Here is a 16,068-nt window from a genome sequence, read left to right as displayed (position 1 = left end):
ATTTGACATATTTTCCGCTTGTTGTCAACTACCTAACGCAACCCTCCTCATTTACTCAGGCTTGGGACTAGCTGTATGTGAAAAAATTAGAACATGAAGTGCATCTTAGACAGAGTTTCATTCCATATTTATACAAACATAAAAGATTTTACATTGTTAATCTTTGCCACGCCTTTTTAAAGCTGTGGAAGATCCCTCACAATTGCTTTGCCAGCCTATTTTTGTTGGATTTTCCCAAATAACAAATCCTTTGTCAAGCAAAGCAGTGGCTAGAGAAGTGTAAAGGTCTGGACTCAATTCTAGTGACATATTCTCCACTGTCTATTGACCTTATAAAAGGCACCTTACATAGTTGGAATACAAATTAACCTTATAAATCCAAGATTTCTCTAATACACATCTGATGTGGAACTACTACATTCTACCCACATGAGTGTATCTCTGATGCCTTTAATATATAATGTAAAAGTTTTGAAACCAACTCGGGTGAGGTATTGTCTGTTGTATCCATTTATCTCACAAGTTTGTCCTTTACAAAACATCTCGCATAAATTAGAATCCAAATCCACCACATAAACAACAACAACAACAACAACAAAACCAAGCCTTAGTCCCACTAAGTGGGATCGGCTATATGAATCATTTTCTGCCAATTTATGCGATCATGGACCATTTCTTTTGATAGATTCAAAGATATTAAATCCTTACTTACTATCTCCTCCCAAGTTATTTTAGGTCTACCCATATCCCTTCTATTGCCCCGCACAGTAACTAAGTCACTCTTCCTCATAGGTGCACTATAAGACCTACGTTGCAAGTGTCCATACCATCTTAGTCGTCCCTCCCTTATCTTGTCTTTTATAGGAGTCATACCTAACTTACCACAAATATGTTCATTTCTTAATTTATCTTTCAATGTTATACCACTCATCCATCTAAGCATTCTCATCTCGACAACTTTTACTTTTTAGATATTATGTTTTTTCGTCGCCCAACATTTCGATCCATATAGCATAACTGGTCCTGTAACTGTCCTATAAAACTTTTCTTTCAATTTTAAGGGTATTCTATGATCACATAGCACACTTGAAGCACTTCTCCATTTTACTCAACGTGTTTTAACTTTATGCATTACATCATCTTCAATTTCTCCTTCAGCTTGCATAATAGATACAAGGTATCGAAATCTATAAGTGCTATTTATTTCATCATCATCAAGTTTAACTGTCTCCAATATTCCTCCTATCATAACTAAAATTACATTTCATATATTCTGTTTTATTTCTACTTATCCTAAAGTCTCTAAATTCCAAAGCTTTTCTCTATAATTCTAACTCAGCCTCTATTCCATCCCTAATTTCGTCAATTAATACAATATCATCTGCAAACAACATACACCATGGAACCTCCTTTTGAATACTTTGAGTCAATTGGTCCATCACTAAAGCAAAAAAATAAGAACTCAAAGTAGATCCTTGATGTACACCTATGGTAATTGAAAATTCTCTAGTTTCTCCATCTATAGTCCTTACACTAGTCATTACATTATCTTACATATCCTTAATGATATCGGTATACCTACAACATATACCCTTTTTTTCTAAAATCCTCCATAAAACTTCCTTTAAGTATCCTATCATATGCTTTCTCAAGATCAATAAATATCGTATGCAAGTCTCTCTTCTTTTCTCTAAACTTTTTCATTAATCTTCTTAAAAGATAAATAACTTCTGTGATAAATCTCGCAGGCATAAAACCAAATTAATCTTTTGAAATCTTTGCTTCTAACCTTAATCTTTATTATACTACTCTTTCTCATAGTTTCATCGTATGACTTATAAGTTTAATTCCACGATAGTTATTACAATTTTGAATATCTCCTTTATTTTTGTATATAAATATTAAAGTGTTTTTCTTCTATTCATCTGACATTTTCTTAATTTCTACAAATCCAAATCCACCACATAAATTCAATATTTTTCGATGTGAAACTATGACAAGAGGCAAGTTATGAAGTTAACACATTGTCTCGTAATATTATTGACAGAAAATGCTGCCTCAAGACAATAGAGAATTCTTGTGTGTGGATCATGGATCCCTAAAATGTTTGTGTATATATGCGCCATAAAATGCAGTCCAAACCCTACTTCCAAAATTCCTTGAAAAATAATTATGCCATCAATGACAAATCATACAAAATCATTCAAATTGTTTTACAATTAGCTCGGATTTGACAAAAAAATGTGCATCTATTGTATATATTAACTGCAATCAATGTCAGATTTTCCAACAAAACGAGATTTTCATATGGGGTTCAAAGGTACTTTACAGAATCTTTTGGGAAGCAACTTCTATTATTTCTTACCTACAGTAAAGAAATATTGCAGCAACAAATTTGCTACTGTGTATTACTTGTGCATCTCTCACTTCTCTCTGCCATTACTGAAAGCCACCCATGACGATATACAGCAAAACCAGTTGATCAAACTCATCGTACCATTACAGTGAATTAGACGGGGGATCAATTGCACAAAGTTTGGTGGTGGTTGGAAGGAGCCAACTGGATGCATCAGGCATAAATAGTCATATCTGCAAACTACGGATTCAGCTCTGAAGAAAAGCGTGTTGGTTTGGCACTATTAACTTTTGATCATTTGTAACTCGAGCTGCCAACCTTGCTCTGCAGTAACACTTTCTCCTTTGAACTCATACTCAAAAGAGATTCAGTACTGCTTGGCTGGCTTTCAGAATATCCAGGTCGCATCCAAATCTTTACATGCCCTTCCCGACATGCTGTGAGAACAGACTCCTGAGTGAAAACTAAGCCAGACAGAGGTTCAGTGTGGACACGGTGAGCAACAACAGGGGAGAGCTTGGGAATATCCCGCATGCTTGGAGCAGGTTGAAGCGTGCCAACTGGGCAAATGCTGTCCCAATGAGACGACTGGTTTCCACCGCTAAATGTGGGGGAGCCACCTGGTGGACAGCGGCGAAGTGGCACTACGATCTCATCCATTGACAGGTCCCACAAAAGCAACTGCGTGTCCTAATTACAGATGATAACACACAAGAATGAGGAATTAGAAAAGCATTATATGGATATATGCGAAATTGTTCGGTGGAAGAAAGAAAACACTAGGATTTTTACTGATAAAAATGTTAAATCCTATAGAATAAGTACAACCATAAAAAATTCTCATTAAATTTTATTTTTTACTATTTCTTTAGTTCTGAAGGTCAGTAAATACCCCACCCCAAAAATACAGCTCAAAACAATTGCAATTTTTTGGTATAATTTTTTTGGTTAGTTATGAAGGTCATGTAAATACCCCATCCCAAAAAATACAGTTAAAAGAAATTGCAATTTTTTGGCACATACAAAATGAATATTCATTAATGACTTAAGAATTTTTTTAAGAAAGCGCTTCACTTGGTTGTTTCTCTTCAATGGAAGTTTTGTTCTACCAGAACGTAAAGAATTTTTTTAAGAAAGCGCTTCACTTGGTTGTTTCTCTTCAATGGAAGTTTTGTTCTACCAGAACGTATCCTTTGGTCTAATTCTCCTGGATTGATCAGCATCTAATATGAAGGACATACATTGTTATATTATTATTCTGCAGTGTGTTGAGTCTGAATTACCAACTATAAACTGCCTCACGGGTAATTCATAACAGAAAACAACCCAATTTCAGATCAATGGCTATGAAGAGCACACAGTTGATTACAAAAGAATGTTCATCATCTTGAATATGGCACATTGTACAGATCGCAAGCTTATTTTTTGCAGTGAGATCTCTTCTGAAGCTTCCAGAAGGGTTTAAATTTGGAAAAATTTAAAACAGTAGAAATCTAACTTGCCACTATGAAATCTAGATTTCTTTTGGACAATTCAAGTGTGGACATAAAAATTTCCCACTTGAAAATGTATGGTGATCTCAACATCTGGTTTATGAATTAAATCAACAAAAATAGTGAAAATAACATATAAAAATAGCTACTGGTTTCAGCATAATTAAAACTGTGTCATAACCCTTGATAGTGAGATTGACATTTTATTATAATGTGGGCATGCAATCCATGTAAAATGAGAGATGCTTTTTATAAAAATGATTTACTGATATCATTTTTACAACTCAGCAGAACCTTAATTGAACCTAATTGGATTATCTGAAGGAAGGAAACTGCACATACCTGACCAACAGAACCAAACCGGTACACAACATTTTCCCCTGTGCCATCAGAAGTTGGTGATGACCAGTACGAGTCAAACGATACCCCACTAACCTGCAAGCTTACCAGTGTAAATTGTTTAAAGTGACCAATAAATGGAAATTCCAATGAAAATGCAACAGTTTAAAAAAAAATTTTACCCATGAATTGTGCCCCTCGCCCCACGCCACTACCTTCCGATCATCCATACTCCAAACTTGAACTAGATCATCTTCACCACCAGTCAAAATGTATTTTGCATCCATGCTAAGAAACAGCATGCAAAGGTCAAATATAATGCTTTCCCATCACATTTAATGTTTCATATAAGGAAAAAAGAACAGGGGAAAACCAGATGCAATGTGAATGTGCTGGAGAATCTTAATGAGCAAAATATTGACCAACCAATAATCCCTTGCATATGAAGACATGATAAATTTTCACTCACCTCCATGCGCAACAAAGAAGAGCGCCATAATAACTTTTGCCACCGCATATTAGCTGTTCTTTTGAGTAGTCAAACACCCGTAGATACCCTACATTGGCACTTGATTTCAGCAGCCAGAAAACGTTGAAACCCATCAATCTAATGAGAAAGATAATGAATAAACTTAATACCATCTCTACCGACGGTTGCCAAATATATCCCATCAGCTGAGAAAGTGATGCTATTAATAGAACCTTGGCAAATATGCCATCTAGCAATAGGATTACTCTGCAAAGAAATCAGAGGGAAAAAAGATCTTGGGTTAGGCAACTGGCAAAACACTTCCTTAAATCCCCAATGCTCCCTCCTCAAACAAAAATCATCTTTCAATAATTTTCCAAACCTAAATGGAAAAGACTGATTCAGTAATTTCATGCAAAGTTTCACTATCAGTGTGCAGGCACTAACCAACTGAATTAAAAATTTAGACTCTGTCCCAACTGTGCCTGCATGTTAGACATTACAGAACTTTTGAAGATACTGGGTACAGCTATAGAGGGTAAGAACTATTGACGGTCATTTCCTTTCAAAGGACATCTCCATTGATGAGGAGATGTAGTACATTAAGGACAGCAAGAAAGAGGGGGGCGGGGTAAGGATCCACCATCGTGGGGGCAACTAGCTACACAAACCAAGTAACTGAAAACAAGACAAACGTGTTGATTTTCCATCATTACAAAAAGGCTTTAAGTGCATAGTATATGAAGCTCTATTTCCTGAGTTTCCAGCTTCCAAGACTTAAGAAAAAGTGGGTTGGATATTTTTGACAAATCTGCTACTGAATCTAATATTTGTAGAATATTGGATGTGAAAAATTCCTAAAATCTCAAATGTTGAGATATTACCTTCCAGAAATTCCTATCATACTGATATCCACCTCTCCCCAGGAAAATGAAGTGAAATAATGAGTTCTATCAGATGTTTCCTTCATCTTTCCTATTCATTCTACATAGTTTCCATTGAAATTTAGCCTTTATTGAACAAATAAACCTAATCATAGATCATTATTTAAGACCACATATCCTGCTTCTGACTTCCATGCCACCTATAAATTTTGTCTTCCAAACTAGTAAAGATGAGTTCTTTGTGTCAGAGCCATCTTCCCCTCATATATTCAAAAATTTTGCTGGCCTGAGGACCAAGATGAGAAAAAGATCAGAAGAGTACTTTACTGAAGTTATAACTCTTACATTGTGTTTGGGTGCCTGGATTTGAGGTCTTTGATTTGGATTTATGTGGGTTTGGCAAAAACTCAACACAATTTTGTATTGCATAGTCCCAATCCATACAAATCCGAGTCCAAGGCATGAATATCAAGTGCCCATACATGGTTCAAGAATTTGAATGTCTAAAATTCAAAATAAAAAAAGAACGCAATGCTAGTATCTTCAAGGGTGGAAAAAACCTAGCAAGCCCAGTTTGGAGTAGGATGCACTTAGTTCCTTGATCTGGTGCTCTGCCAATGGTTTTTATATTGTTTCTTTGAGTGACATGCAGAGGGATTGGAGAACTTTGCTTCATTAGACATTAATGTTTAGCCTAACAATTTTATGCTTCCTCTTTGTATCCTTCTCTTCTCTTAAGAATATCATGAAGGGGAAAAATTGAAAGGTACACAAGAATACTGATGAACTGCATAAAACCTAAATGATTCATCAGCAATGATTACTCATCAATTATACTTGGATCATTCAAGATCTAATCCCTCCAGGCCCATCTGCTGCAAACAATTTGCTACTAAGAAATGTAAAACACTGAACTACTGAACTGGAATAAAAAGAAACGGGTTTAACAATATCAATGAATTGCAAAATAAGGTATATATCTCTAAAATAAAACTATTATATCTCTATATAAATTCAGACTGCTGATCCCACGTGGTCAATTACCTTACTGGACCGTGCATGAGAAACAGAAAAGTGAGTTTGGTCCTTGAGAAATGGGAACGTTGAATCGGCAGTTGTATCCTTGCTCTGCAATAATAAGAAAATTACACACTTTTTCTTTGAGCAACAGACTTGAAAATGACAGTTATGAAAGTCAGAGAACAAGCACTTCTAACAAAATTAGAAGCTTGCCTTTTCATACACATACAAGTTTCCATCAGCATGAGCAACAACAAAAGCACCATTGCCTTCAGGAACCCATGCAACACAAGTACATCGACTGTAGAAAACATTAGACACAAAAAGGTGACGTATCTAGCTTAGAATGTAACATAAAGATAATTGATTGCACAACAATTACAAAAAATAATTAGTCAGTCAATGAAGCCTATGCTTTAGAAAGTGTTTTCATAGAACATTATGGATGAAAAGACAGAATATACAGTCTAAATATTTATGCAACTACAAAAATGTATTAGTTGTGCATTCTTCAACAAGCCAGTTTCCATATCCAGATTTGAGACACATATGACAGTTGCAGAAAGGCCCCTAATCACAACAATCAACAGTAAAAGTGGCATCCACATGTTCACACCATGAAATTTTTTGACAGAAGGAAGAATGTTTATCAAGGGTGATAGAAGAGAAATACAAAAGGGGAGGACAGGGTCATCCTCCTGAAAAAACAGGGGGACAAAGCACCCTCTAGAAATATTTTTATTTTTACACCCAATGCCACAAAGCTCCAGTGCCAATCAGGGTCTGGGGAAGGCAGATGTATACAGCCACACCACCATGCTTGAAGATACTATTTCAGCGATATGAACCCTGATCTTCAGGTTTGAAAATAAAAAGAAAAATTATATTTCAAGCCCCCCTCCAATCATGCTGCAAGATAACCAAAGAAATACTTCCCAAGAAAAAACTCCAACTAAATAGCCCAAAGTAAGTCTAAAAAAATCCTGTCATTTTTCTTGTTCCACAACACTCAAAGAATGGCAAACCAAGCACACCTCCACAAAATAACCAACCAAACCTCCACAAATTTCTTTTCTTCTTACTTCTCCCAATGTGCAGAAACCAACCCTCATTGGACCTTCCAAATTGATCGGATACACTCACTACTCACCACACAATCCAAACAAATTACTGCACAACAGCCTAGAAACTTCACAAACTTCATGTTGTCCTCCTCCCAAGGCTTACACATCACATACATATTTGGGGCTAAAAGCCTTGTAAGGCCTCCTCACCTGCAGATTTTTGGTATTAGTTGTGTTACAAATCATTGGCATCAAGTCAGATGACCACAACTCATGTTAGTCATCAAAGCACAGATTGTTCAAAGTAACAAAATTTCTCATCCCAAATCAACCCATTTATCCTACTTTCAAGGCTTATTCCCACAGTGAAAAATTTATCATTCCTATACATTCTCTAAGCTCACAAAGCGGCACTTTATGTTGTTTGGTTTTTTGAGTCCATCATTTCACAACCAAGTTCCCACAGTGAAAAATTAATCATTCCTATACACTCTCTAAGTTCACAAAGCAGCACTTTATGTTGTTTGGTTTTTTGAGTCCATCATTTCACAACCAAGTTCCTTTAAATCATTGACTTCAAAGGACTACTTGTTTTATTTTTCATTGAGACTAATAATGTTATTCTACACAACATTAATTCTAATTGTCAAACTTAGAGATTTCTTATCATTTTCAAATATCACTAAATAATTTTATTTTCAAGTTCTAGCACAACTTCTTAAGTATCTACTTTGCTCCTTTTTCCCTTCTTTTAGTATCAACATCTAGGAGCACTGGACTACTTTCGTTATGAAACTGGGATTGAAGGTGCAGATAACTCTTCATGACACAGATCATGGAGTCGGGTGGTGTTAGAAGGAAAAAATCATGAAGGTGATGGCTGCAGTAGTCAAATCCATTCCACAAAGCAGGGTTTGAAGGTTGGCAAACAAGAGCAGTGTCGACAGAGTAGAGATGAATTGCATCTGGATGAACCTAAGGCCATCGCAAATCAGTTGGATTCAATCGACAGGAGCGAAGAGGAAGCTAGGGTTTTTGATGGAGCAGAGATGATCAGAGAGGCGACTAGGGTTGCATTAGGGAGGAGGCAACAAAGAGAATTGGGCTGCGATGCATGCTTCTCATTTTGGACTTGGCCTAGGTAACTGAAAAAGGAAGTATTTTCATTTTTAACTAAATTGGGCCAATTATATGAAAAGGCCCAATGCGTAGGAAAGGTAGATACGGGCTTCAGTTTGGATCCAACGGGCAGTTCTCCTCATATGGGCTTCCTACAAAAGAGTCTCGGTGATAAGCAGACCTATGATTCAGAAATTAAGGACCCAAGTACTGCTATGTTGGTTCCGGACAATGGACAGGCCCATATTATTGCTTCCTACTTCTCAAAAGACGAGTACTAGGAAGGAGGAAGATATACCCTTTGGAAAAGGAGTTTTTATTCAGCCTTTAGTTGTTAAGGCGAACTGAACTGATCAAGAGTCAGAGAAAGCTCAAGATGCTAGATGACCAGTTTCATTTCAAGATTGTGGTGATAAAATTGCGTATATTTCTGAAGATGCATTAGAAGGTGGTGTGAAAAAGAGTATTCAAACAAAAAGGGTTCAGGGAGAAATCTGATGAATGTCATCCTTGTACTGATAAATTTGAAGGTAACAAGGTTTATGCTCGTCGAAAGGCGGCTTGTTTGGGTGCTGAAATGAAGAAGATATTCGAAGATAGCGGAGAAAATTCTGGTGAGTTAATGACAAATTTTCTAAGGAGAGATTCTAAAGGAGAATTCAGTAATGTGGAAGTTCCTCAAGTTGAGAAGAATGTCAGAAGTTCTAATGAGACTAAAAAAGATGAGGTAAAGAAATGGGGGGATTTTTCATATTCAAAAAGTGATGATAGTAGCAATTTTGATTGTGGTGGGGGGTTGTTGTTGGATGAGATTTGAGAACAATATGGGTGTGTTTCTAACTCCTACAACGAATATGTTCATCCACTCCCGTTGGGAGGCCTAGAGGGAGTTTCTATTTGTGAAAATGATGGGTTGGTGAATAAGTTTCAGAATAGGGACGGAATTTTGCCCACACTCGTGGAGGAGATTTCAAAGGAGTTAGAAGCTCAAATGCTTATGGATAAAATGGATTTAACCCCCATTTGGAATGTCTTAAAAAATAAGTACTTTTTCATAAAAGTACTTATTTTTTATAATTGTATCAATAAATAGTATTTTGTTTACACTTAAATAAGTACTTATTTCAAAAAGTAATTCTCCAAACTACTTTTTTTTTTTAAAAAAAGGGTAAATAAATATTTTTTTTGAAAAAGTATTTTTCTAAAAAAAGTACTTATCTGAAAAAGTACTTACAATAAATAATCTCAGGCTACTCTTAGATAAGCATTTTTTAACATAAATATATTTTTTTTATAGAAAAGTACTTTTTTATAAGTAGTTCCAAATGATCTCTTAAAGCTAAGTGATATTGGAGGGAATGAAGTGCATTTGGACGATAACAAAACTCAAAAGATGAAGGGTCAAGGGGAATTCGCGAATTTGAAAAGTTTGGTAAATTGTGATGGGAAGGGTTTGAAAAGGGGGTTTCTTGGTTAATTTCGTTTATTTCTATTTTGGGATCTTGTGTTTTTTGTTTTCTTTCTTTCTTCTTTTTTGTATGGGGGACTCCTTATCTCCACAGGCCATACCTTCTCTTCTTTCTGGTGTGTTTCTCTCACTGGTAAAGTAAGGTATTTACGACATTCAGTGGTTCTAAATTTCTTGCTTAGGTGGAACCATGTGTTGCTGATTACTTTAGTTACTTATAATTGCTGCTGTATGTTATAATTGTGTTGGGAAGCATGAGTAGAAAGGTTTCATGGTCATTTTATGTACTTGGCAGGCTCTCGAAATCTAAACCCTACGCAGCTACCACCAAACCAAGCCCTTAACCCTATCATCCATGCATGTCTGCCTCAGTAAGAGGGTCGCTTACTCCACTGTAGGCCTCAAACAGGACTACAGAGTCCCCAGAAAATTATTGGACAGCACCACCAGATCAGAAGCATAATAACCCCTACAATTTTGAAAAACAACAACATAGTTACCCACAGATATCGCTAATCTGTAGTTTCCTGAAATCTCACCACTGGAAGCTCAGCCACGCGCCCTCACATGCTGGCTGAAGGTTGACAGCCCTGGCTACATGCAGTGGTGTGTGAGGGTTCATTAAGCCTTGTTTTTTATCCAATTTGTTCCCACATGTATTGCATCCATCCATAAACCATGATATCAATTTTTGGGTTATAGATTTTGGTCCAAAAATCCAACCTTTTTGGTCTGGTCTTGTGACAAGTTAATGCTGTAGAAATTTTGTGACAGGTAATTGGGGTTGTGGCAGTGCTGTATCAGTGTGTCCGTGGTGTGTTTGGGGCTGTATCAGCGCCCTATCACTGCTGTATTGGTGTCTTTGTGGTTGGTGTTGTTTTGTTGGGGTTGGGATGGAATCCATGACCCTCAATGGTATGTTTCTCTCATCATTCATCACAAATTCCACCACTACTTGTTTTAACCATTGGCAAGCATTGTATTATATCTGTCTCAAAGGAGGAGTATTTGATGTTCTGTATCAGGCATTCCAGCAAGCATCTCATTATTCTGTCTCTTTCAATTATGAACATTATTTTGAGCACATTTATGGCTTCATTTAATATTTACTTTTTTCTTTCCCAATTGTTAGTTCTAAATAAAAAATTTTATAGGAAGTATCCCCCAAGTGTTGAAAAACGAAAAATTAGTAAAATGAAGTAGAAAAACTAGCTTTGCAAGCGTATTTTAAGCTATTTATCATCTATAGCTATATTTATATTTTAATATAAATTTAAACTAAACTTTAATAAAATTAAAATTTTATGCCTTAGCTGAGTTAGGTCCAAATGATAGCCCGACACATTCAATTGTAAATAGAATGAGAAGAGAGTGTGAAACTAATATTGCCCTCCTAGTGCCTGCGCCACAAACCCTGGCTTCGTTCCAAGTAAACAACCAAAATGAAATCATCCATGCTTACAACAAAGTAGACTAGTAAGTAGGAACACTAGCACAATATAAGTAACTGTTTGCATTTAATTCTTGTTCACCGTGTTCAATCACAATGCTAATTATCAAACCTCAGTATTAATGTTTTAGTCATCACCCAAACTTGAAGATCAATCAGATGTATTTATCTGTTTAATATGCTAAAGTAAATGGATGCTATCCATATAGAAAGCCCATTTGTGATAATTACTTCTGAAATAAAACGGCAAACGTGAGTTGTTGCAATTTGCAAAATGAAGACACTTCTTTGGTCAACAGAAAAAGCATAAGTGAGCAAATGTAGACAAAAGGGGTGCAGAGTGAAATAATTTATTTAGCAAGTAAAACAATGAATGAAGGACCCAAAAAACAGGGGAGAAATTGAACGTCTTGCCTGTTGTTAACTGAACCATCTTTGTTATAATGCTGAGCACCAACAAGCTTCTTCCCCACATCTTGTAATTGCTGTCTTAGAGATACTGAGTACACTGCAATAACAAATATTTTCAACCAATCACAAACAAATCATTTTCAAAAACACATTAATTGAATGAAATACAAGAAATTTTACCATCCCCAGTTTGCAATCCAATGAGCAGGTCATGCCCATCCTTAGCTTCTGGATCAAATGCATGACACACAGGGTTCGACGTGCTAAAATGTATTGATTTTATAGGATCCTAGGCATAAAATTTAGAATTCTTAGGATAGATTGTAAGCAACAACCAAGTAGCTCCAAATCATAGGGGAAAACAACATGAAATTACCTTATCCTGCGAATTAAAATCACTAATAAAAATGGTGTCCCCTACATTGAATATAAGGTAAGTCCCCTTGCCATCACAATTCGAATTTATCAGTGAATTATTACTACTTGACACTCCTAATGGACAACTTCTGTTAGTTCCACCAACGCTTTTACTGGTGCCATTCCCTCCTACAAAGCCAAGTGCTCGGCTGCCGTTGCCACCGCTTAAAAACTTCACTGCCGCAAATCTTACACTGCTACTAGCACTCAAGCCCGTACTCGGAGCTGGTTGCACCTGCGCCTGTTTTTCTTTGAGATGCGCTAGTGTTACCTGAACAACACAACCAAATACGCGAAATCGAAAATCAATTTCTAGATATAAGAATTACGAAATGACGCAGAAAGGAAGCAAATCATAGAAAAATGCCAAAAATTCGAAATCAGTTTTCAGCAAATTGAAGGAACAAAATGCAAAACATAGGCAAATGCAGATTATTCGAAATCAATTTCCAGACGGAGGAAGAAGCGCCAGCGCAGAAACTGAAATGCTGAAACCGGAAGACGGTTACTGATTTAGTAGCGAGAGTGAAACCCTAGGAGGAGAGAAGTTACCAGAGAGACGGATTTGCCGTGAGCATAGTGAAGGAGACCGGAGGGATGAGTCTTCTCGTAATGGAGCTTGTAGCGGCCCTCAGGGGTTTTGAAGTAAGTCTTGAGCGTCGCAGATTGAGCGTTAGCAGACGACGAAGACGACATCACGCCGTTGCCGTAGCTGTTGTTCATCATCTCGACTCCGACGATCGATCGCCGGGCAAGCGTTCATGGCAATCCAACTCCACTCAACCCTCTCTCTCTCTCTCTGGACTTCTGGATTTTCTCCTGTCTTCAGTTCTGTACTGCAAGTTGGGTTCTGGTCTGGTGTAGTACCTGGACCAGCGCCGGATCAGGAGCGGCGGTTGTGTAGAGACGCAACGGAGGCTAAGTCTTGATTTGGACGGTGATGATTGGACTGTTGGCTTAAGGGTCAACGCGATGGACGGTAAGGTTTGAAGCAGAATGGCTGAGCTCTTACTGTGTGCGTTGCGGGTGCATTGTGGGTTACGCGACTTACCAGTGACGTGTGGTTGGGAAGCGGCCAAGCGGAACGTAGATGAAAAGGGGCTTTTGATTGTGGTGGCCCGGGGATGAATCGGAAGACCACTTCTCTGTAGAATTTCTGTTGTGGCATAATGATGTCGTTTTGTTGGCCTATCCAGGGAAGGCCAAGATGGCACGCTGTATTTGTGTTTTTCCTAATACTTAATAATTATTCAATTGACAACAAATGAGCTGTTTTCTTTTGTTTCAAATTTTTTATTTTTATTTTTTTGGAAACAAACTAAATTTCAATTTTTTTGGATGCTATAAATATAGTTTGGAATTCTAGAAATATTAGTAAAAATGAAACCCCACCATATATCCCACAAATTAGAGAATGAAAATTTTTTAAATTAAAAATAATAAAATATTATTAATAGACGAAATTGATATATTTTTTCAATCTTTTCGCCTCCCACCGCAATAGAACCTCTCTCTCCCTCTCCCGCTCAAACATTTTTCTTTTAGTTGCTTACTATTTTGTTGGTAGTCATATCTTTCTATCCCCTTTCCCATTAAAAGATAAAAACAAAAATTATTAATGATTTTTTTTTTCTCTCTCAGTCAATAGGCATCGTCTATTTTCTTCCCTCCATGTGTTAGGGCTAGAGGGCTCTTTATGGACGAGCTTAACATATATAGACGGGCGAGCACCAACATGATCTAAAAATTATTATTTTTGGATCTCAACCCCAATTATGTATATAAATACCCATCACCCACTCAATTTATTCTAATATAAGATAAGCTCATAACTTGAATTTTCAATAATCTCCCTCTCATTTATGAGCTCTAAACATTTTCCTTTGAACAAAAATTATTGTTGATCATGCAATCAACTATGCATCATTGTTCAATCATGGGAAAAAGGTATGAAACCATGGAGAGCCTACCCATCTATAGAATTAGTATTCGCACGATCCAATACGCCTCTTCCATGGGGTCTACATTTATAGGAATATATGCATGAACACTCGAGACCAATCCATTTTATATAAAAATTTTAATTATCAAAATAAAATGAGCTTGTGATGTTAGTATAATTAAAATAAAAATATCCATCAAATTTCTAAAAATTTGCAAAAAAATAATAAATGTTAGTCATGCATCATTTTTCAATTGTCATGTACAATAGGATTGACTAAAAAGTGAGTTAAATATAATAATTAAATAAAATAATTAATTAGTTTATATTTTCTATAATAATATATATATTTTTAATTTGTATTCTATTACATTTTATATTTTAATCATATTTTCAATTGATATTTTATTTAAGAAAAAAATTTAACTTTTGGAATATAAATCAAATAGGTTACTAGATAGTTTTGTTTCTTTTTTTTTCCTTTTTGGTTTTCAGTCTTCATCTATGTAATTTTTTATAGTGAAACCATGCAGGTCTCGGGGTTTGGTTGAGTTGGTTTCATATGCTTTATGTCGACACCCGATTCGAGTAACCCGTACCAATGAGTTTGGTGACCATTTTGAAAAATAAGTAAAATATAGAAAATCAAACCATCAGTTCTATAACTTATCCTTTATTTTTGAAAATTGAGTCATCACTTTATTTTATTTTTAAAAAGGTAAAATATAGAAAATATTTTTTCAAGAGTTTAGGTTTGAAAGTACCTTTATGAGCAAGAAGGTAATCCATTAATCCTTTAGTTTTTTTTTTTTTTTTTTTGCAAAAACTAAGAGAAGCTATGGATTAGTTGACCACCTTCAAAGGTCAATCGACCGTCTACAATAGGCCACCGCCCTCTTTTATTTTCCCTCTTCTATTTTATTTCAAAAAGTTATGTGATTCTTCAATCCTTTGAAAAGTTTTCATAGAGTTTATGTATAGACCTATGCTCCATAAAGATCCTACTCCAAATTGAGTAGGCTAAGTTTTAAAACATTCGTGACATTGAAGTGGATGTGCCAGAGTTGATTGTACACAAAAACTCCACTTGAGTTGAAAACTAGACACTTCCAATCAAAATGAGTTTCATAGTTTATGTACTTAATTCATTTCAAAATTCAATTCTCCAAATCAAGCATACGAGATTCAAATTGTGTGAGCTCAATTTTGGCATGTTTGTGACATTGAGGTGGACATACTGCAACTCATGGTCTCAAAAAATTCATCCCAATTTTAAAGTTGGACACTTAAAACCAAAGATAGATACTTAGAACTATATCATTTGTTAATTAATTAAGTAGTAATCATTTTTTATATTTCAAATAAATTTTACTTATATTGTTGTGAAATTTTTTATACATTATTTGTTAAAATATATACTAATTTATTCTATAATTATTATTTTGTAGGATTTGAGATGCATATGTGATGATAATGATGATGATGATGATGATGACAACGACGACAACAATGATGCAGACTATTTTACTTTTTTTGTTTTTTTGGTTATGTGGATATGTCATGTATGTTGGTTGTGATTATGTACACTCTAACATTGATAGAACAACTCTTGTGCATATGTACATATTTTTCACTT

The 16,068-nt window shown here is 35.8% G+C and overlaps 1 protein-coding gene across 1 annotated transcript; it reads right to left on the bottom strand.

The window, feature by feature from the left end:
• Positions 1-2,229: 2,229 nt before the first annotated feature.
• On the bottom strand, positions 2,230-13,653 carry LOC131149169 (uncharacterized). Its single transcript, XM_058099344.1, has 11 exons — positions 13,043-13,653; positions 12,450-12,761; positions 12,254-12,362; positions 12,077-12,170; positions 6,775-6,862; positions 6,586-6,669; positions 4,828-4,924; positions 4,658-4,745; positions 4,371-4,476; positions 4,192-4,284; positions 2,230-3,046 (listed from the first exon to the last, which is right to left on the bottom strand). The coding sequence occupies exons 1-11, from the start codon at positions 13,214-13,216 to the stop codon at positions 2,651-2,653; spliced, it is 1,641 nt and encodes a 546-aa protein (XP_057955327.1). The 5' UTR covers positions 13,217-13,653; the 3' UTR covers positions 2,230-2,650.
• Positions 13,654-16,068: the final 2,415 nt, after the last annotated feature.

Source organism: Malania oleifera, chromosome 2 (genome assembly GCF_029873635.1).
Source record: "Malania oleifera isolate guangnan ecotype guangnan chromosome 2, ASM2987363v1, whole genome shotgun sequence".
NCBI lineage: Eukaryota > Viridiplantae > Streptophyta > Magnoliopsida > Santalales > Ximeniaceae > Malania > Malania oleifera.
This window is presented reverse-complemented; position numbering and strand designations above follow the sequence as displayed.